The sequence below is a fragment of the Electrona antarctica genome (genome assembly GCF_951216825.1).
Source record: "Electrona antarctica genome assembly, chromosome: 18".
NCBI classification, from domain to species: domain Eukaryota; kingdom Metazoa; phylum Chordata; class Actinopteri; order Myctophiformes; family Myctophidae; genus Electrona; species Electrona antarctica.
In genome coordinates, this window is record NC_136799.1 from 32,352,134 (window position 1) to 32,372,635 (window position 20,502).

Consider the following 20,502-nt stretch of genomic DNA (forward strand, 5'->3'; position numbering starts at 1 on the left):
AGCCTACCTTGAAGTTTGAACCTCAAATGACTGGTGTCAACATTTAATACAGCAACTTGATCACAAAAAAAAAACATTTAATACAGCAACAAACTAAAAGAACAAAGTAGGCTACTGTAAACACTAATTTCTTAAAGGAACTATGCTATAGATAGTTAAGCCATGATGTCACGTCACCCTATAGATAGATAGATAGATAGATAGATAGATAGATAGATAGATAGATAGAGATATAGATAGATAGATAGATAGATAGATAGATAGATAGATAGCTATGTTGTCACGGAAACGGTCGACAGCGTGACGTTAAGCCATGATGTCACGTCACCTAGTATAAAGTATGGCGTATTAGAGCAGAGTTAGTACATCAGTCTTTAGTTTAGAGTCAAACGTGTCCCATCCCTTCCCTTCCCAGCTCCTAAGAATAAATACAGATCCTTAGGCAGGCTATAAGGCCTCCCCGAATACGAGCCCTTATAGACTCCTCTCCCCTATAAGTATAAGAGATCTCGGTTACACGATAGATAGATATTCTAATCTTATTCTACATCAATAAAAGCCTTGGATGTCGTGCAGCTTGTCACCTCCCAATCGCATGGTGGTGCTAATGCACAACCACAGCTAAATAGCACGTCTTGATCGCACACGTGAAGAAGACTAACCTCCAGCACCTACTGGAGTTTTGTCAACCCAAGAGGAATTATTGTGTGATTATATTTCAGTCGTGCTTGTGTTTGTTTTGTCACCCCTGTAAGTGAGCGTGATGTTTGCCCTCAGGAGCGCACTGCGTCTCGGCTCGAGGACGATGCGTATCCCGGCGGTAGCGAGGAGAGGATGCGCCGCCGGTGTGCCCGTGGACGACATCGTCAACGGACTGACAGAGGAGCAGATAGAGGTTAGCAACCACCACCGTTAGCATGTGTGCTAATGTTATTGTACTGTCTGAGATGATGCAGGCAGGCTGAGCGAGCGCTATGGTTTGTTGTACTGTACACCTGCTGGCTGCAAGTCTAAGTTCAGCGCCCCTTAATAGTAACACTAGTCTTGGTTCCCTTGTCACACAACACAAGGTTGAAGGGAGGTTGTCACTTGTCATATCAATAAAAGACACATAAAGTTCTGGCTGGTGGTGACATAACATTAACTAATAACGTTGATGTTTGCACTGAGCCAATGCATGCACCCCACGTCATCTAATGACGTGCAAACTGATTAACTCGTCTGTCATAGTATGTCATCATGTCATTGTCACCCCACCACTCACTCACCAGTCACCACTATTGACACGTGTTTACTGTTTAGTAAAACGCAGGAGAACAAACTGCGGTCTTGTTTCCCCACAAGGGAAGCGGACACTTCAGATTGTTAGTACAGGAAATGATACGTCAAGTCGTCAACAGAACACAACACAGAGGGAAGACGTCTACACCATAGTCTACTCTACAGTCTACACACACAAGGGGAGGAGGGTGGGGGCGGGGTTGACTATGAAGTGTTTGATTGGATGAAAGGTTACTGGAAAGGTTCTGTATCAATCTGTCTGTCGCACACATTAAATAGAAAAATGAGTGGACTAATACACATGCTTCTATACAAGTGGACTACTGCACGATGGTAACAATTAAAGCAATTGACATCCTATCATGCTATGTAAAGTAATAACAATGCTATGGAGGCTCAGTTGACCTCAGTTGTGGATCAAGATGATCTGCCAGGAGCTAATAGTCACAATTCTAAGACCACCAGCGTTTCAATAGGAACAGTGAATAAATTAAGTGACACCCGCCATTTCAATCTATGGGAAAGACTAGCCGCAATTTGCAACTCTATATTTTTTTACAATGGGATGAATATAGAGTTGCAATACCCTCCATTGACTCCCCACTCATCATATTGCGTTTGCGATCTGCTGGTCTTAAACTACCTTAAACTCACCAACATTGCAGCTGTAGTCCAAGCTTGAATTATCCTCTTTCAATCTGCCGAGCTTGTTTTTCATAAAAATCCCCCGTAGACATGTTATGAGCTACTTTCTGTCCAAAATATTCCACAAGTGATATTCCTGCCGTAATATTCAACCTACCGTAAAACAAGACGTGTGGGAGAGCGCTTGTTTAATAGAAGGCCGTGCGTGACGAGGCGTCGCGCTGCGTCGGCCTCTTCTTTGGGTGTCTTACCTGCGCAGGTAAGATTCTATTAAACAAGCGCTCTCCCACATGTCTTGTTTTACGGTAGGTTGAATATTACGGCAGGAATATCACTTGTGGAATATTTTGGACAGAAAGTAGCTCATAACATGTCTACGGGGGATTTTTATGAAAAACAAGCTCGGCAGATTGAAAGAGGATAATTCAAGCTTGGACTACAGCTGCAATGTTGGTGAGTTTAACGTCGTTTAAGACCAGCAGATCGCAAACGTAATATGATGAGTGGGGAGTCAATGGAGGGTATTGCAACTCTATATTCATCCCATTGTAAAAAAATATAGAGTTGCAAATTGCGGCTAGGGAAAGACATGAAATGGGGTTGGTTGAAAGAACACTAGAATCTATTACAGTGATGCTCATGCAATACTGTATACTGAATACACAGAGATGAAAAGAAAAAGGGAAAAAATGTGATAAGTCAGATGATGAGTCATTCATCATTATATACGCCAAAAGTAGGCAAGCGCACGTGTGCCGTGTTCAGATTGAATGGTACAGGCCTGAGATGCTTGACCCCTATTGTGAGGTGTTCTGGCGGCTCTGTGGAGGGTGTGCATGGTTTGTTTTGGGGTCAACTTGCTCACAGGGAAATTTTGAGTCATCGTGTTTATCCTTTGATGGAAGTGTTGAGGTCTCTTCCAGAATGCCAATGCCATCTACAGGGCACGAGGTGTCACTGAATGGTTATATGAAAGTGTCATGCCATGGTTCAGTTATCCTGGCTAAAAATAAACAATTGTGTGATTCACAACATCATCCCAATAATAATCTTAAATATACCAGTAACTCGCCCTAAAGGGCAAGGTAGCGTGCACACATCAGTCTGGGCGACGGCAGACTGCTGGGCGAGTGCTGGCGCTTTGGCATGGGGGGTCAGATCAACATATGGAATTAATTCTGTACTGGCCATATATGGAGCGTGCACAGGGTTTGATGAGGTCTGATCAACATAAGGAATGTCAGAACAGGTCAGCTCCATATATGGAGATCTAAGGGTGGAAGCGGGGCAGTGTCTTTAGTGTACAGGGTTTGATGAGGTCTTGCCATATATGGAGCGTGTCTCGAGTGTACAGGGTTTGATGAGGTCAGATCAACATATGGAATGTCAAAACAGGTAAGCTCCATATATGGAGATCTAAGGGTGGCAGCGGGGGCAGTGTCAGGGTTGTTGAGTGTACAGGGTTTGATGAGGGCCCAGGTAGGGCCGGACCTTAAGTTCCGGGTCTGTTTAGAACTAGTGATTTAGAACTAGTGATCTGTGATCGCCAGCAGGTGATCACAGAATCTACCTATTTAACCTGATATCCTCCAAGCATTCAAATGGTAATCACATTATATTACCCCTGCAGGCTACCCCTGCATAAATAGGACATTGTGTGAGTCTGTTCTTATAGATAAAATAAAGTCCAATGATACCATTTCCTGGTTGTCCCACAGTCCCAACTGCCTGTAGCTCTACACAAACAAATGAAAGTCCGGAATGAAATGGTCAAACTCAGTGACTCTACAACCTAATGTAACCTGATAAGGGCCGTTCACACTGAACACTATAAGTATCACTATAATATCAAAATCACACCCGTGTGAAGTGAGGGGCGCTCTTATCCTCAAGAAGGACTCAAAAGTCAAAACTGGCCATTCATTATCAATGGCATTTAATGTTTGTGTTTGTACAATGATGTTAAACTGGCAATTCATTACCAATGGCATTTAATGTTTGTGTTAGGACAACATTTGTGTTTACACGCATACTAAAAGCTGGGCATAGGAGGGGCTAATGTCCCTCAAAAATATAGTTTTAAGAATGGTACTAAGTCAAGTGGATGGCAGGGTTCACACCAACTATAAGAAATACAATGGTGAATATATCTATATACATGGCACATTTCTGTCATCAATAGTACTAGACTTGTGTCAAACCATGGTCCTTTTCAAATAGATTGAAGAGCTAACATGTCGGCACATTAACATTTTCTTGCTTTAGTTGTCCTTTAGTTGAGGTTTGAGAATGTGCCCAGTTCCCACTTACTGGCACTGGACACTTGGAAGTAACACTGTGGTTGGCTTTACAGCTTTTTCAAGTCGCGTGTGAGGACATGATTATGCTGACAGTGGAAGTTCACCACGCTAAAATTAAGTTCACCACACTAAAATTTGTGTTTTTATTGCAATAAAAGATTATATATTTTATCTCTCATCCCTGCATGTGAGTCTTATAGCCTTTACAGCAGGGGTATTCAACTAGATTAGGACGGGGGGGGGGGGGGGGGGCACAACTGTAGAATGATTGTGTGTGTGGGGGGGGGGGGGGGGGGGGTGAACTGGGAACAGCTGTCTCATTTCTCTCCAAAATAATATGACAGAATATGATTAAGGACTGCTGTCATTATGGTAATCTCACACTTCATAATCATATCGCACACACCATACCAGTAGCTTTCATTAGCCCTAAAAAAAAAAGAAGGAAAAACAAACGTTTTTCTTTTCTTTTCTTTTTTTTACCCTGGTGTTAGTTGTAGTGCTGTTAGATGTTGTTGTTGTGCTCTACACATTACCAGCATCAAAATACTTAATATTTTGTTTTGTTTGAATGTTGGAGCTCCATATACTGTACGTGCAATGTAGTCCACTGGAGGGGTTGTGTATTACTATATTTCTATGTAATTATACACTTTGTAACTTGTTATGCACAGACCTGTTCTTATGTGCACCTAAATTAACCTGATGAATATTTATTTTGTCTAAACAGCTTAGGGGGGCAGTTCGAAGGTTCCTGGCAGAAAAGCTCGCTCCTTATGCCAATGAGATTGACAAGGAAAATGATTTTAAAAGAATGCGGGTATGTTCAATTTACAGTTTGTTTTGTTTTTACCATCATCAATAGTAACTTATGCCAGTAGTCAGGACCCAGACCATTTTGTTTCCCACCCCTAAGTCAAGGCCGAATATGGATTTGCTTTGTTTGTTTTTATAATGGTGTACCACTGATCCATTGGCTTTTAAATACCATTATTTAATTATTGGGATGGTCTTTCCACTAGGATTTCTGGAAAGAAACAGGGGAGATGGGACTTCTTGGCATAACTGCTCCAGGTATGATGGTTAGATACAATATTAAAAAGGTATTATCGAGTTTATAATATATTTATCAATGATGAAATATTGTCACGTGCAATTTGTTGTAGTTCATAGAGTAGTGTAGTTTTTTTCTTGTGGTACTGCTTCATATACATACATAGTTGTCATCCTTAGTTTAAAGAATCCTGCATCATTCAAAACTCATGCAGCTTTGTCATCACCTTGCTAATACCTGGTCCTCCCACAAATTATAGTCTTGTATCACGATGCACTTTTGAAAGGCTGTAGGCAAGGCAATGATCTAACCATTAAGTCTCCAAAATATAGCCTATTTGTGTGGCTACACTGTAATGCACACCCTATCTTTCAACCCCAACACTTGCATTTCTTTTAATCAAAGCCCTGAACTGAACTGTAGACTCGGCATTATTGTTTTTTTCCGTCTCTCTTTCAGTGGAATATGGTGGCACTGGTTTGGGGTACCTAGATCATGTCATTGTCATGGAGGAAATGTCACGAGTGTCAGCAGCTGTTGCCCTTAGTTATGGTGCACATTCCAACCTGTGTGTCAATCAGATGGTGCGCCATGGCAACGAGAAACAGAAAGAAAAGTACCTGCCTAAGGTCAGTATGAGGTATCATTCATATATTGTTACATTCTTCTACAATAAAATAACATCATCATATCAAATACCAAAACATTTGAAGAATATTCAGAAAATCCCCTTTTGAATATATGCACTTTGTCCTACTCACCTGTCATCAACCTTTTGTGGTGTGCATCGGCTTTTTCTAAAAAGCTTTGATGTCCTTGCCTTTGTGTTGCTATTTTCTTTCTTTTGATTTTTTACTAGTGAATAGAACATAACCAGGTCTCAATGGGTTCAAATCCTGGCTCGGTGTATTCTTGCCTTGCTTTGTTTAGGAAAATGAATAAAATACAAATTGGTAGGAAAAAGAGGATAGTTTACCCTTTCTGTCCTCAAAATGAGCTTTTGTGTTACTAGTTACTGACAGGAGAGCATGTAGGAGCCCTGGCCATGAGTGAACCCAATGCTGGATCTGATGTTGTCTCCATGAAACTTAGAGCCAAGAAACAAGGTGAGATACCATTCTATGATAGAATATAATTCATTCATCATCCTCAGTAGTCCTCTGTTAAAGTTAATGTGCAATCCCTGCATACCCACAATGTGCATGCACACAAACATGTATTCTTTCTGCAATAATATTATGCCACAATCTAAATTATATACTACTGGAACACTTGAATAGGGAGGGAGATGAGTGGGGTACTGGGGTCATTAGGGTTGTGATGTCAGCTGGCCAAGGAAGCAAGTGGAAAAAAGCTCAGTGGACAAAATCGGAAATTACGTAAACCTACTGAAAGCAAAGTAATGGAAACTCGCATGCATTTCATGAGTTTCATTCAACATGAACATTAATTTAAAAATGCCGCTGATCAGGCCAAGAGGAGAATAGGGTGAGGGAAAATATTCTAGATAAAATGAGATGAGTGGCGTGTGATTCTGAAGCAGGGATGTTTTGTCATATGTGGGGAAACGGAGAAGGCATTAATATTAATAGAATTTCTGGAGGCCGTGAGTGAAAAAGATGAGAAAAAAATCACACCTGTGTGAAGTGAGTGGCGCAACTCCGTCCGGAAGTTCCAGACCCACAGGAACACGGCCAGGGTGCCGGCCCGATTCCAATTACCAGTTTTAGAATGTTTTTTATTAAAGATGGAGTTACGTGACACCACCCCCCCCCCCCCCCCCCTGCTGCAATCCATACCAAACTTGGCATAAACACTGTTCAGGGGTCTGCCATGACAATATTCACACCAGGGGCCACATGTGGGCCTCGATAGGGGCCCTCTTGACCAAACTTGATGCAAACACTGTTCAGGGCTGTACCTACCATGACAATAGTCAAACAAAAAGTATAAATTGTGCACAGCCGCACACATGGGGCATTATTCATGTATAACACTTAAAATTCCATAACTCGGTGACCATTGCTCTGATCAGCGCAATATAGGACTATTTGAAGGCTGCATAGTGGCATGAAAATCTAGTCATTTTAAATAGCCTTTTCCTGGCTAACAATAAAGCAACCATTGACTTGAGATCATGGTGGTTTGTACAGGTGACTACTATATCCTGAATGGCGGCAAGTTCTGGATCACCAATGGGCCAGATGCTGATGTCCTGATTGTTTATGCTAAGACGGATCCAGATGCATATCAGAAAGGAATCACAGCTTTCATCATTGAGAAGGCAAGTCTTCTGAAACACAAGCTACAGTTGGGTGCCACCGATATTGTCCCTTATCATTTGACCCATTTAGGCCTGACCTCAACATTTTTAAAAAATCCTTCTAAATCCTCCAGTTTTCTGAAATAAATATTTTCACGATTTTTCAAAAATAGCAGACCTACAAGCTCATAGCGCGCCACTCGGTGGCGCGCTATGAGCTTGTAGATCTGCTATTTTTCAATAGCTAAATTATAACATAATGTTTAAAACACCAAAAGGGGTTTTGCGCAGATCACGCAAACCTCAGCAAAAAGAAAAGGACAATATCGATGGCCTCCAACTGTATGTAGTAATAGAGTAGATCCCATATATGTTGTGTCTAACGGGCCATTCACACACACTCACCAAACACTATGACCACAGTATAACTATCTATAGTGATATCGTTTTAAAAATCGTTCTAACTCAAGTGAATTGCAGAATTCACAGCACAACTATAACAAATACTATGGTGAACAATATAGTTATCGTTATAGTGCTTGGTGTGACATACTTTTAACCACTTAACCACACCCCAGAATATGTATTGTGTGGAAAAAGGTGACAGAAAATAGCTCATCTACAAGCTCACAATGCGTTGCGTTTTCATTTTTATAATTGTTTTATTTAACAAAAAAGGTTATGTGTGACTTTCATGTAGGATATGCCAGGATTTTCTACAGCACAGAAGCTAGACAAACTAGGCATGAGAGGATCCAATACCTGTGAATTGGTCTTTGAAGACTGCAAGGTCCCAGGTATGCATTTGTATTGTCTGAGCTGATGTAGCTTGCATGTAGTACTACAGTACAACCCTTTGCAATACAGTAAATGGTGCATTTATATTTTATAGTGTAGGTCATTGAACCATTTGAGGCAATGTTTGTCATTTGAGTTGTTTTAACATTCCAGATTTGACTGTATTATGTGATCTGTGTGTAATTGTTTTGTCTCCATTAAGCTGTAGATGTTCTTCTTTGTTTTAGCGGACCACGTCCTTGGTCCTTTGAACAAGGGTGTGTATGTGATGATGAGTGGCCTGGACCTGGAGAGATTGGTACTTTCAGCAGGACCCATTGGGTAAGTCTGTTGAAACAATTTACCTATTTTGAGTAAGGCTTTATTGTGTGTCTGCCTGGTAAGTTTATATACTTTTGTGGAAACTTTCATACATAACAAAGGCAATGTCTAGAAGTTGCTTGCTTAAATTACACACATAAATAACATCAGATTATTGTCTCCACCAGGCCGAAGGCATGGGGAGAGAGTATGTTTTGCACTCCGTCCGTGTGTGTGTCCGTGTGTGTGTCCGTGTGTCCGTCCGTCCTTCCGTCCGTCTGTTACCAGCTAATCTCCGGCACCGTTAACCCGGTTGATGCCAAACTTTGCACACACACTCCCTGGATGCCAACGATGAACCTCTGCCCCACATTTTCCAGAACGCCCTGTTATAGCGCCACCATGAGGCAGCTTTTCACATCTTTTACCTAAAACTGCACCGATCTGCGTGAAACGTTGCATGCACACTCCCTAGAGGCCAAGGACAAATCTTTGACCTGCATTTTCCACATCTGCCTTTTATAGCGCCACCAGGAGGCCGACTTTTGTAAAACACATTTTTTGATATTACTCCTCCAGATTCTGTCCAAAAATCTCACAAATCGTTACACAGTATCTCTATGGTCATGTGCTCAAGTCGGATCTGTCCGATATTTCATATTCCATCCTAATTGGCTATAATTGGCTTTCACAGTTTGCAAGATTGCCCCGTTTTGAACAAAAGCCTCAAATCATGAACGCAGCATGCAATTTACGTGAAATCTTTCACACATTTTCTTACTAGGCTGAGGAACCCTTTTCACATTGGCCTGTTATAGCGCCACCAACAGGTTGATTTTTGCAAAACACATTTTTTGAACAAAATGCCTCAAATCATCCAATTGCCATTAAAGGCGTATGAAGAAATGGCACCCTTTTCACATTGGCCTATTATAGTGCCACCAGGCACTCTGCATTTCCTCAACAAAATGAAGAAAATTGTTGCAAAAAACTAACAAACAAAAAAACATGTTTATATTACTCCTAAACATTTTGCCAAACATCTCACACAGTCCTATCCTCCTGGTGGAGACCTGTGCCCAGAAGGGCACTTTTTCTAGTTATGATTGTTTTTGATGTATTGTAATTTTGTATCTGTTTCGCTGTTCAACCTGTGGGGTGGGGGAAACCCCCTTTTCTTTTAACAAAAAATAAAATAAAAACTTGATCACAAAAAAAAAAAAAAAACACCAGGAAAGGAAAACATGAACGGCACAGTAAAGTTCAACAACAGTACAGGTTAATACAAAATCTGCTACTGAGGATAACACCAGCACTAAGCTAAGACTTGTTTACATCAGGGTCCTCCATTGTCAATTCATCAGATAAGTGTATGCAAAGCTAGTTTCCCAGCCTGCCTAACCTTGGTAACCTAGGCAGCTGTTGGAATTGAATTACCAGAGATGACTTGATTTATGATGCTCGATATTTTCAACATCATCAAAGGCTCAAGTCACTTTCAAATTATGTGTATATACACGCACAAACTGTATTTAGCTGCTGTTATGCATAGATTGTGGTTTCCTGAATTCAGCAAACTTGATCGATCATTTTAGCTTTGATTTCATTTTGCTCATTAACATCTCATAGTACAGTTTAGAATTTCGCATTTCAGGAATCTGGCTCATGTTTCGTCCAAGGAGGCAATTTGATCATGCTGGCATCAATTAGACAATGTGGCCTGGACTGTCCCCTGCTAGCTAGCGTGGCCGTTAGCTTGTGTCTCATATAGCCACTTGAGAAAGGCAGTGTTTGTGTATTCTGTGTATCCACATTGACAGTGTCAGAAAACTATCTAGGTTGATGTTAAAGAAGAATAGTTGTGTATTGCTGGATTTATTCTACATTATGATGGTGTCGCTTGTCGAAAATAGATGTGATTCGTATATCAGCTTTTTTGTTGCATGACAACACTGACATACTGGTAGATATGGGGTTTTTTGAGGGGCGCTAGCCCGGGCCCCTCCTATGCCCAGCTTTGTGTATTTGTGTGTACCCCGTAGTGATGATTTGATTGGCTGAGCACCCCATAGCGATATTTGATTGGCTGAGCAATGTACGTATCGAGGATAAAAAGTGAGGACAGAAAAGTGAGGATGCCAATTCTGCTGATGTATGATAAGAGCGCCCTCACTTCACACGGGTGTGATTTTTCTTTAGTAAATATTGTTTCCTTTTTCAGCATTATGCAGGCGGTCATGGATTTTGCTGTTCCCTACCTACATGTCAGAGAAGCTTTTGGACAAAAGATTGGACACTTTCAGGTTTGAACTAATCACCATGTCCAACCTGGGAAAGACATTTGGTCAAATGAATGGAAGTTACTGGTTTCCTAATGTGTCATATTTACTTCCACTACAGTTGATGCAAGCCAAGATGGCTGACATGTATACCAGGTTAAGTTCCTGTCGGCAGTATTTGTATAATGTCACCAGAGCTTGTGACAAAGGACATGTCAGTTCCATGGTGAGTGGATTTTATTTTAAGCACTACTACTCTGTCGTCCAACTTTGAAACCGTTTGGGTAGTTTAGTTTGTGTATGCATATTGTACACACATTTATTTCAAGTGATGTTGTCATGTCTTCCCTCATTCGTAACCACATTACCCTGGCAAATTCTCAACAATCTTTGTATTTGAAACTTTTTATTCGTTCATTTTAAATAGTGAAAATAACTGATATACGTTCATTGGCCTTTTTATATACAGGGCTTAAGTGCCTTTTCTTCATTATGTTTCTATTCAGTCAAAAACATTTCCAGGTTGTCTAGAAGTGATCTATTAATCTCACAAGACATTCCCTTATTCAGCATCCTATTTCACTTTTATTCACTAAGTTGTGCTGACTAAATCACTGACTGGTGATTTTTTTTATGCCTCTGCAATATACAGTAGTAACCATTTAGCTTTTTTTTTATTGCAGGACTGTGCTGGTGTGATCCTGTATTGTGCTGAGAATGCCACTCAGGTTGCTCTGGATGGCATTCAGTGTCTGGGTAAGTGCAAATCAATGGCTTCGATCAGTTGTTCCCAAACGTTTTAGCTCGAGACCCAAAAAATAAATTAGATGTTTAGTTTGCCCAGGAGTCAGGACCCAAACTAGTGCAAATAGATACTTTGTCTGGAATTATTTAAATTTACCAGACACCTGATCCAAATAACTAACATAATCTTTTGTTATGCATGAATGACAAGCAGGTGCACAAACGTAGCCAATAACAGTTATTAAAGCATTATATTTGGGACTGAAAATTAATTGATGTAAATAACGTAGTAGGCTATGCAAAAATGCACAGCTTCATCTTGCATAAGGGGATTAATTATCTAGGCTACAATCGTGCAGGTTGTGTCTGTGGCTGCATGCGTAATTATTTAACAACATGTTGCATTAATAGTTTCATGCCAACACATGTTCTTCAGAATAATGATCTAAAATTCAGGTCCACGCAAATGTTTCATAAGTTTGATAGGTTCATCTGGCCAGCAATGAATCAAAAATATAGGCTACTCAACAGGTATGCAATCAGAATATCAATCAAATTAATTGCGCTTCAGTGCGTAACAAGAACGTTCAACCACGGACATTCCCCGCTATTCACAGTCAACACAGTAGTTAGCCAGTTTCACTAAAGGCACAATGTACTACTTACATTGGCTGTTAAAGTTCCAACCTTCTCATAGTTCCATTTAAACGTCTCTGAAGTAGGTAGATCTCCATTTAGTTTCCACTGAAGTAACGGAGATGATAATATCCAAGTAGTGTCTCCGTTCGAAAAGGGAACCTTTTTCATTATCCATCTTAATATTCATGCAATGGTCCAAAACAGAGCTACAGCTATATCGTCGTGACAAGTAACAACTTAGGGTCTTAGGCTATTATCTAATACTGTGAGTTTACTGTTGCCTTACATCAAACATCAATCATAGATATATAGCCTCTCAAACCCATGGCTTGTTCCAATGCGTAACATGCGTCGGGCTGGCTCCCCCCCCCCCCCCCCCCCCCCCCAAATCAGACATACAAGCTGTCGACACGCTGTTTCATGGCGTGCTGACAGCTTGCAGATCTGTTATTTTGGGCACATTAAACCAATGATGCGTGGCAGAGTATATATAGGCTACAACAACTAAGCATTTTTGTAACCAAATAGGTACTGTAACATTACATGGGCAACATATGGAACTTGACGTTAATGCAGTGAACATTAATTAAGTAGAGTTTAACGAGGTCAGCATCCGCAGCACACATGAAACACACCCGATGTTTTAAAAACGTTCCTTCACGGACAATCTATAGTAATATATATATATATATATATATATAGCTCTGTTCGGCTATGAGTGCTGCATTGATCTGCTGGACACACCGGAGCTCCTCTCCCAGGGAGCACAACCTCCTACCAGCGTGTCGCTGTTGTTTCAGCATGACTTTGATAGTTACTATAAACCACTATATTTGAAGAAACTATTTGTAAAACACTAAATTTGACTTGGAAAAAACTGCTACACGAGCGAGTGAGAAGTGTGTGTGTGTACTGTTCAGGAAACCGCTTGAAGTGGGCGGATGCGGTGGTGGTGGTTCCTGCCGTGATCTGGGCACGTTCACCGGGCATGGTTGCTATGTTTTAGCCACTTGGAACACCGGAGCACACAAACACACAAGCACACACACGCACACACCCATGCTCGTCCCCTCTCTCTCTCTCTCTCTCTCACGCACACACACACACACACACACACACACACACACACACACACACACACACACACACACACACACACACACACACACACACACACACACACGTTACGATCCTGTGCAAACTGTGACTGCACAGTGCTGCAGATGGACAGTGACACTGAATCTGTCAGAACCGAAGCCTCAGTTAGAACGAACCGAAGCATCAGGTGGAGGATTTTTCACCGTCCCAGACCCCCGGAGATGTGACTGGATGTATGAGCCTGGAGCACAACCTCCTTAGCATTTTTATGAATCCTTTACCGTTGGAGTGGACGTGCTGGAGTTTGTTTGGATCTTGTCATTGGATCATGTGGGCGTATTCTTCTCTGGAAGTTATAGAATCATGCATAGGTTGGCGAAGAGTGCCCTCTAGCGTAATCACTGAAAACGCAAGAAGAGGTAGATCTACGTCCATGGCAGTCTTAATTGTCTGTGTGTGACCTTATCGTCTTCATAATCATAACATAGATTTTTTTCCCTTTCTTCTTAATAGGTGGCAATGGCTACATCAATGACTACCCCATGGGCCGATTTCTACGAGATGCCAAGCTGTATGAAATTGGGGCGGGCACAAGCGAGGTTCGCAGGCTCATCATTGGTCGATCTTTTAACAGTATGTTCAAATAGGTGGACCTGATATGGGCAAATCTCTCACTACAGAGTACAGACTGACCATATTTCAGGACACGCGCGCACACACACACACACACACACACACACACCCCCCAAAGGCCTTACACAAGCTGCTGTTTTTGTCATGATTAATGTTGTTTTGTGAGATTTCAGCCCTCATTTTTCCTTGACTGATCGGTCATATTGTATAATTCTTTTAAATAGTACAAATTGTGTCATGAAATAGTTCATTGAGATGTATGATTTATTTGTTGACATCGATCTCTGCTGCTTACTGCTTGTAGTATTGAATAGGCTTACAACTTATAATTATGTTTTGTTAGATTTTGTCATTAAATTAGCCCATAAAACAAACTTAATGTTTATCCAACAGTTAAAACATAACTTTTATTTTTATAACATGGAACAAAGGCAAGCAATCACGTTTAGCTGAAATAGCACATATAACACAATTCTTGAAGCATAACTGGATATTCTGAACCATGTCAAGATCAGTTTCAGCATCAACATGACAAGCATTTGCTGTACTGTAGCTCTTCTCTATTGTCCAGCTGGCACTTAAACTTGTTTATGGTCTAGTGATTTTTTATTACTATGTCATTGTTTTACAACAGTAAAACATGACATGACAGAGGCCACTACATACAAATGGAAATGGTTCAAATATCCACCCTCAGTGTCAGGTTAAGATTTTCACATTAGCACATAATGGAAATCCTAAATGGCGTATTTGTCTTCCTTTGGTCCTTGGCAAGAAAGCTTTGAGAGATCACCTCACCCTCCATATGATGGAATTTCATTTCAGGTTAAAATATACTAATTGTACTGTGAACATTTAATGTGTAAAACGGTGAATTAATGAGCAGAGGAGTTTTCACAAGAGCATACATTTGAATAAGCAACTCCTGCTGTATTTGCATTAACAACTCCAAATTGTGACACAAACAGCCTTGAGATTTAACTGCCTTCTGTTACTGAGTTTAGGCCCGTTTCTTTTCTCTTTTGTCGTATTCGGCATCTATAAAGTGTAAAGTAAAGTAAAGCCCTATTGATGATGGTACTCTGTCATTCCCCATTGTAAATTATGTGTTGGTTTTTTTGTATATAACCTGGATAGATTATATTGTAACTGCTGTTGATCTGTGTAGAAAAGTGTTTTTGATAAGCTTTACAATACAGACTGTTTATTTGGAAGGGACAGTGTATTAATGAACGGTATGTACATGTTGTAATGTAAATACACTGGATTCAGCTTTCCATCAGTAGTCCCTGCCATGTAACGATAATGTAAACAGGCAACAACAATACAAGAAATGGCAATTACATTTTAAGTTCGATGTATCAATAATGGCTTTCTGTGCAAAAAATAATAAAAATGTTTTTGCATTTTTGGACTACTGTATAACCATTACTTAACCCATTCAGGCCTGACGTCGAAATTTAAAAAAAAAGTTTTCTAAATCATGACAATTTTCTGAAAGATTTGAGGCACATTTTAACGATTTTTCAAAAATAGCAGATCTACAAGCTCATAGCGCGCCACCGAGTGGCGCGCTATGAGCTTGTAGATCTGCTATTTTTCAATAGCTAAATTATAACATAATGTATGTAACCACCAAAAGGGGTTCCCGCTCAAAATGGGTTAACCAGTAAAAACAACGAGATCAAAGTCTTTTGCACGGACTAGACTGTTAGCAATGAGGTTTCTAAATCTTGCCCTAAATATAACAATTTAGCATCCATAATTCACGGTTTTGCAGTGGGCATACTGTAATTACTGCTGGACTGTATTTAAAGCAACTTAAGTTTAATTAAGACATAATTACCTCTGATTTCTTTGTTGTCTATTTAAATACTTGTTTTTTTATCTGATACTAAAACATTCACCAGAAACTATCATACAAATGTGATATGATACTATCATACAGGTGGCATAAACTGTTAACTGAACACACACAAACTTGACTTGGTATAATGCTACTTCCACTTTGGTTCAACAGAATACAAAGTACCTACTGGATACTGTATACCATGTGTACACAGAACTGCCACCATAATACAGGCCCAGATAATCATTAAACTTGTAGCTACTTTATTTTAATAGTGAACTTGCATACCCAGGTTATAAATTCACACCTTGCATCTAAAGATGTTAGTTGTGCTCACTGTACCTACAAGTTCTGAACCAGGGACTTATTTTTCATAGTGAATTAGGGGTGAAGTGCATTACTATAGCATAAGTCGGGAGGAAACCACCTAACTTAAATTTTGTGTGTTGATTAAAAAAGATTGAACCAAGTATGTAAAATAGCTCGAACCAGTGCTGGTTATTTAGTTAGGACCCACGACAGTGGTGTTCGATACGAACTTAACCGGGATGTGGAAACCTCCAATGAAAAGCTCTATAATTTGTTTGGCCAGATATTCCATCCTATCCAACTGACTCAGGCCAAAGATATTAGAAGATATTCTGCCCCTTAAGTCTCTGACTGTAATCCTTTTATACTTTTTAGTTATATGTGTGTCATAATGACAATGCTATCCAATCGCATATGACGATGACACACGTGTACATCCCTATATGGGGTTCCCACATCAATCCGATGTCAGCATTGGATATTTCCATTATCTCCACATATGGGCCATAAATCATCATCATATGTGGAGATCCAAGTGACAGCCTTTTATCCCCATATATGGAGATCCATTTGAGAGCCTTCGCAACAGCCACCCCCAGATTTCCCATGGAAATATGTAAAATATCAAGAAGGCTTGAACAGTTCGCCCATTGCAAGCGTACCTGGCCCTTGGGCCACCCCATCGAAAGCGTACCTGGCCCTTGGGCCACCCCATCGAAGGCGTACCTGGCTCTTCGAGCCACCGCATCAAGAGCGTACCTGGCCCTTGGGCCACCCCATCGAAGGCGTACCTGACTCTTCGAGCCACCGCATCAAGATCGTACCTGGCCCTTGGGCCACCCCATCGAAGGCGTACCTGGCTCTTCGAGCCACTGCATCAAGAGCGTACCTGGCCCTTGGGGTGCTACTACCGTACCATGCATGATGACTGTTCGTCTCCTGCACATCCCCAGTGCTCTCTCTCTCCTGCACATCACCAGTGCTCTATCTCCAGCACATCACCAGTGCTCTCTCTCTCCTGCACATCACCAGTGCTCTCTCTCTCCTGCACATCACCCGTGCTCTCTCATTGAAAGCATCTCGCCAGACCTTCACCAACTGTGTCTTCCTGGTGAACGAGACACTCGTCGGATGTTGTATCTTGCTGGTGAACGAGACCCTCGTCGGATGTTGTATCTTCCTGGTGAACGAGACCCTCGTCGGGTGTTGTATCTTGCTGGTGAACGAGACCCTCGTTGGATGCTGTGTCCTCCTGGTTAGCTGGATCCTCGTTGGATGCTGTGTCTTCCTGGTGAGCTGGACCCTCGTCGGATGCTGTGCTGTGTCTTCCTGGTGAGCTGGACCCTCGTTGGATGCTGTGTCTTCCTGGTGAGCTGGACCCTCGTCGGATGCTGTGTCTTCCTGGTGAGCTGGACCCTCGTCGGATGCTGTGTCTTCCTGGTGAGCTGGACCCTCTTCGGATGTTGTGTCTTGCTGGTGAGCGGGACCCTCGTCGGCTGCTGCATCTTCCTGCTCCTCGTCGGCTGCTGCTTCTTCCTGCTCCTCGTCGGCTGCTGCTTCTTCCTGCTCCTCGTCGGCTGCTGTATCTTCCTGCTCCTCGTCGGCTGCTGCATCTTCCTGCTCCTCGTCGGCTGCTGTATCTTCCTGCTCCTCGTCGGCTGCTGCATCTTCCTGCTCCTCGTCGGCTGCTGTATCTTCCTGCTCCTCGTCGGCTGCTGTATCTTCCTGCTCCTCGTCGGCTGCTGTATCTTCCTGCTCCTCTTCGACTGCTGTATCTTCTGCTCCTCGGTAGATTTCGCCATCGGTGGTATATCCATCGTAGTCTTGATGTCCGAGCCTGCTCTGCTGTCCCAAGAATCGATTCCCATGCCGTTTTGAAGATGAACTCTCCTGTCCTACGCCGGGTCCTTCAATCTCTGCTGGACATGGAAATCCCACAACGTCGGGTCCCTGGCATCCAACCAACTGATGCCCAGAACCTCCGGAGCCCACCTGCTCCGAAGGCGAAGTGTGTCCCACCACTTCGGATCCCTGGCATCTAACCAACTGATGTCCAGAACCTCCGGAGCCCACCTGCTCCGAAGGCGAAGTGTGTCCCACCACTTCGGGTCCCCGGCATCTAACCAACTGATGTCCAGAACCTCCGGAGCCCACCTGCTCCGAAGGCGAAGTGTGTCCCACCACTTCGGATTCCTGGCATCTAACCAACTGATGTCCAGAACCTCGAAGTGTGTCCCACCACTTCGGGTCACTGGCATCTAACCAACCGATGTCTAGAACCTCGAAGTGTGTCCCACCACTTCGGGTCCCTGGCATCTAACCAACCGATGTCCAGAACCTCGAAGTGTGTCCCACCACTTCGGGTCCCCGGCATCTCTAAAAGATATCCAAGGTATATGGGTTGTAAGGCCAGACACCTTGGCTAGCATGCCAAAGGTAATAAAAGCTATCCAAGGTATATGGGTTGTAAGGCCAGACACCTTGGCTAGCATGCCAAAGGTAATAAAAGCTATCCAAGGTATATGGGTTGTAAGGCCAGACACCTTGGCTAGCATGCCAAAGGTAATAAAAGCTATCCAAGGTATATGGGTTGTAAGGCCAGACACCTTGGCTAGCATGCGTTGACAACGTCCAGAGCCCGTAGGCCCTGGGCCCAAATGATGATTGTTGAAGCGCACCTGCTCCACAAGCTATACCACCTGGTATTGTAGCCTCCTGGCTCCTGGGGAATCCGTCCCACCACCATCCTCTAAGGCCTCCGACATCCTGTTACTGCCGTACGCCCTAATCCGTTCTCGAATGGACCATGTAAAATAGCTCGAACCAGTGCTGGTTATTTAGTTAGGACCCACGACAGTGGTGTTCGATACGAACTTAACCGGGATGTGGAAACCTCCAATGAAAAGCTCTATAATTTGTTTGGCCAGATATTCCATCCTATCCAACTGACTCAGGCCAAAGATATTAGAAGATATTCTGCCCCTTAAGTCTCTGACTGTAATCCTTTTATACTTTTTAGTTATATGTGTGTCATAATGACAATGCTATCCAATCGCATATGACGATGACACACGTGTACATCCCTATATGGGGTTCCCACATCAATCCGATGTCAGCATTGGATATTTCCATTATCTCCACATATGGGCCATAAATCATCATCATATGTGGAGATCCAAGTGACAGCCTTTTATCCCCATATATGGAGATCCATTTGAGAGCCTTCGCAACAAAGTAGTAAAAAGCGCTTCGGACAAAACCTTAACTCCATTGGGCCCTCAAACTGTCTGCTAAAGGAGCTGAGCTCCATCACCTCTCCTCCTCTCATGCAAGTAATTGCCAATATATAAAGTCACAATACCAACTTTGATGAGGCAGTATTGCTTTGTTTAAAAAAAAAAAGGGTTTCTTAATTTCCTGAAAACTATGTATTTGTCATTTCCTGGAAAATGTTGGAGTTGGGTGGTTTCTTCCCGACAGCAGAGATAAGCTACTGTTGCACAACTAGAGAGGATTGCATGTGAGGGACACTTGCATGTTTCCTCAATACAATCCAATTGCAACAGTTTATTTTATTATACAGTCACACATAGGCAAATTGTTTCCTTAATATGGGATCAAGGTCAACCTATTATTAATTCATTTTAAATATTAACAAACCATGACAATGGTCAAATTAAGTAATTTCTAGTCAAATGAAAAATGTATTCATTATCCATGGTATTTTCATAATAGATACATTTGTTTCAATAAATGGCTGTGCGAAGAAAAATGTAAATCAAATGCCAATTTTATGTGAAACAAGGTTTATCACGTTTGTGACGTGATTAATAACTATATCTTGCATGAGTATCCATCAGTAATCTCATCAGTAATAGGAATGATCATTCTCCATCCTTCTCTATCTGACTCCAGTTCACGTTTTCAATATGACACCTCTCTCATCCCTCTCTCTGTGATTTGTGAGAGTGAATGTTCTCTGTCCATCAGTGTTGCACAGGACTATAGCTACAGTCACCTGCCTAGATGATGGATCAGCAGCTCATTGCCACAAATCCAGCTACTCCACATTCAGCTCTCCTGGCTGTTCTAACTCAGACAGATTGATGTCAGGATGGTTGTTTGGTTGGACTTTGATCCGGCTCAATATTTCCCTTGGTGTGTCATATTGTGACAACCCACTTTCCAGAGGGATGAATTATTTGTAGTAAAGGAAAAGGGTTGCAAGGAGGTTCCCATACCCCAGGGGTTGCCAAACATATTCATGCTGTAACCCACCTGTGGATCATGTACTTGTGGCCCAGGAGCTG

At 42.0% G+C, this 20,502-nt stretch overlaps 1 protein-coding gene and 1 long non-coding RNA gene across 2 annotated transcripts; one reads left to right on the plus strand and one right to left on the minus strand.

Moving 5' to 3' along the window:
* Nucleotides 1–603: 603 nt before the first annotated feature.
* Nucleotides 604–15,442, plus strand: ivd (isovaleryl-CoA dehydrogenase). Its single transcript, XM_079528536.1, has 12 exons — nucleotides 604–895; nucleotides 4,957–5,046; nucleotides 5,249–5,300; nucleotides 5,740–5,909; nucleotides 6,293–6,386; nucleotides 7,434–7,564; nucleotides 8,244–8,340; nucleotides 8,569–8,662; nucleotides 10,863–10,944; nucleotides 11,042–11,146; nucleotides 11,604–11,676; nucleotides 13,915–15,442. Exons 1-12 carry the CDS (start codon nucleotides 764–766, stop codon nucleotides 14,046–14,048), a joined length of 1,254 nt encoding a protein of 417 aa, XP_079384662.1. The 5' UTR covers nucleotides 604–763; the 3' UTR covers nucleotides 14,049–15,442.
* LOC306942555 lies at nucleotides 14,440–16,343 on the minus strand. The gene is made up of 3 exons (XR_013792309.1): nucleotides 15,930–16,343; nucleotides 15,712–15,898; nucleotides 14,440–15,481 (listed from the first exon to the last, which is right to left on the minus strand). It is a non-coding gene; the product is annotated as an uncharacterized lncRNA (long non-coding RNA).
* Between the last annotated feature and the right edge of the window lie 4,159 nt (nucleotides 16,344–20,502).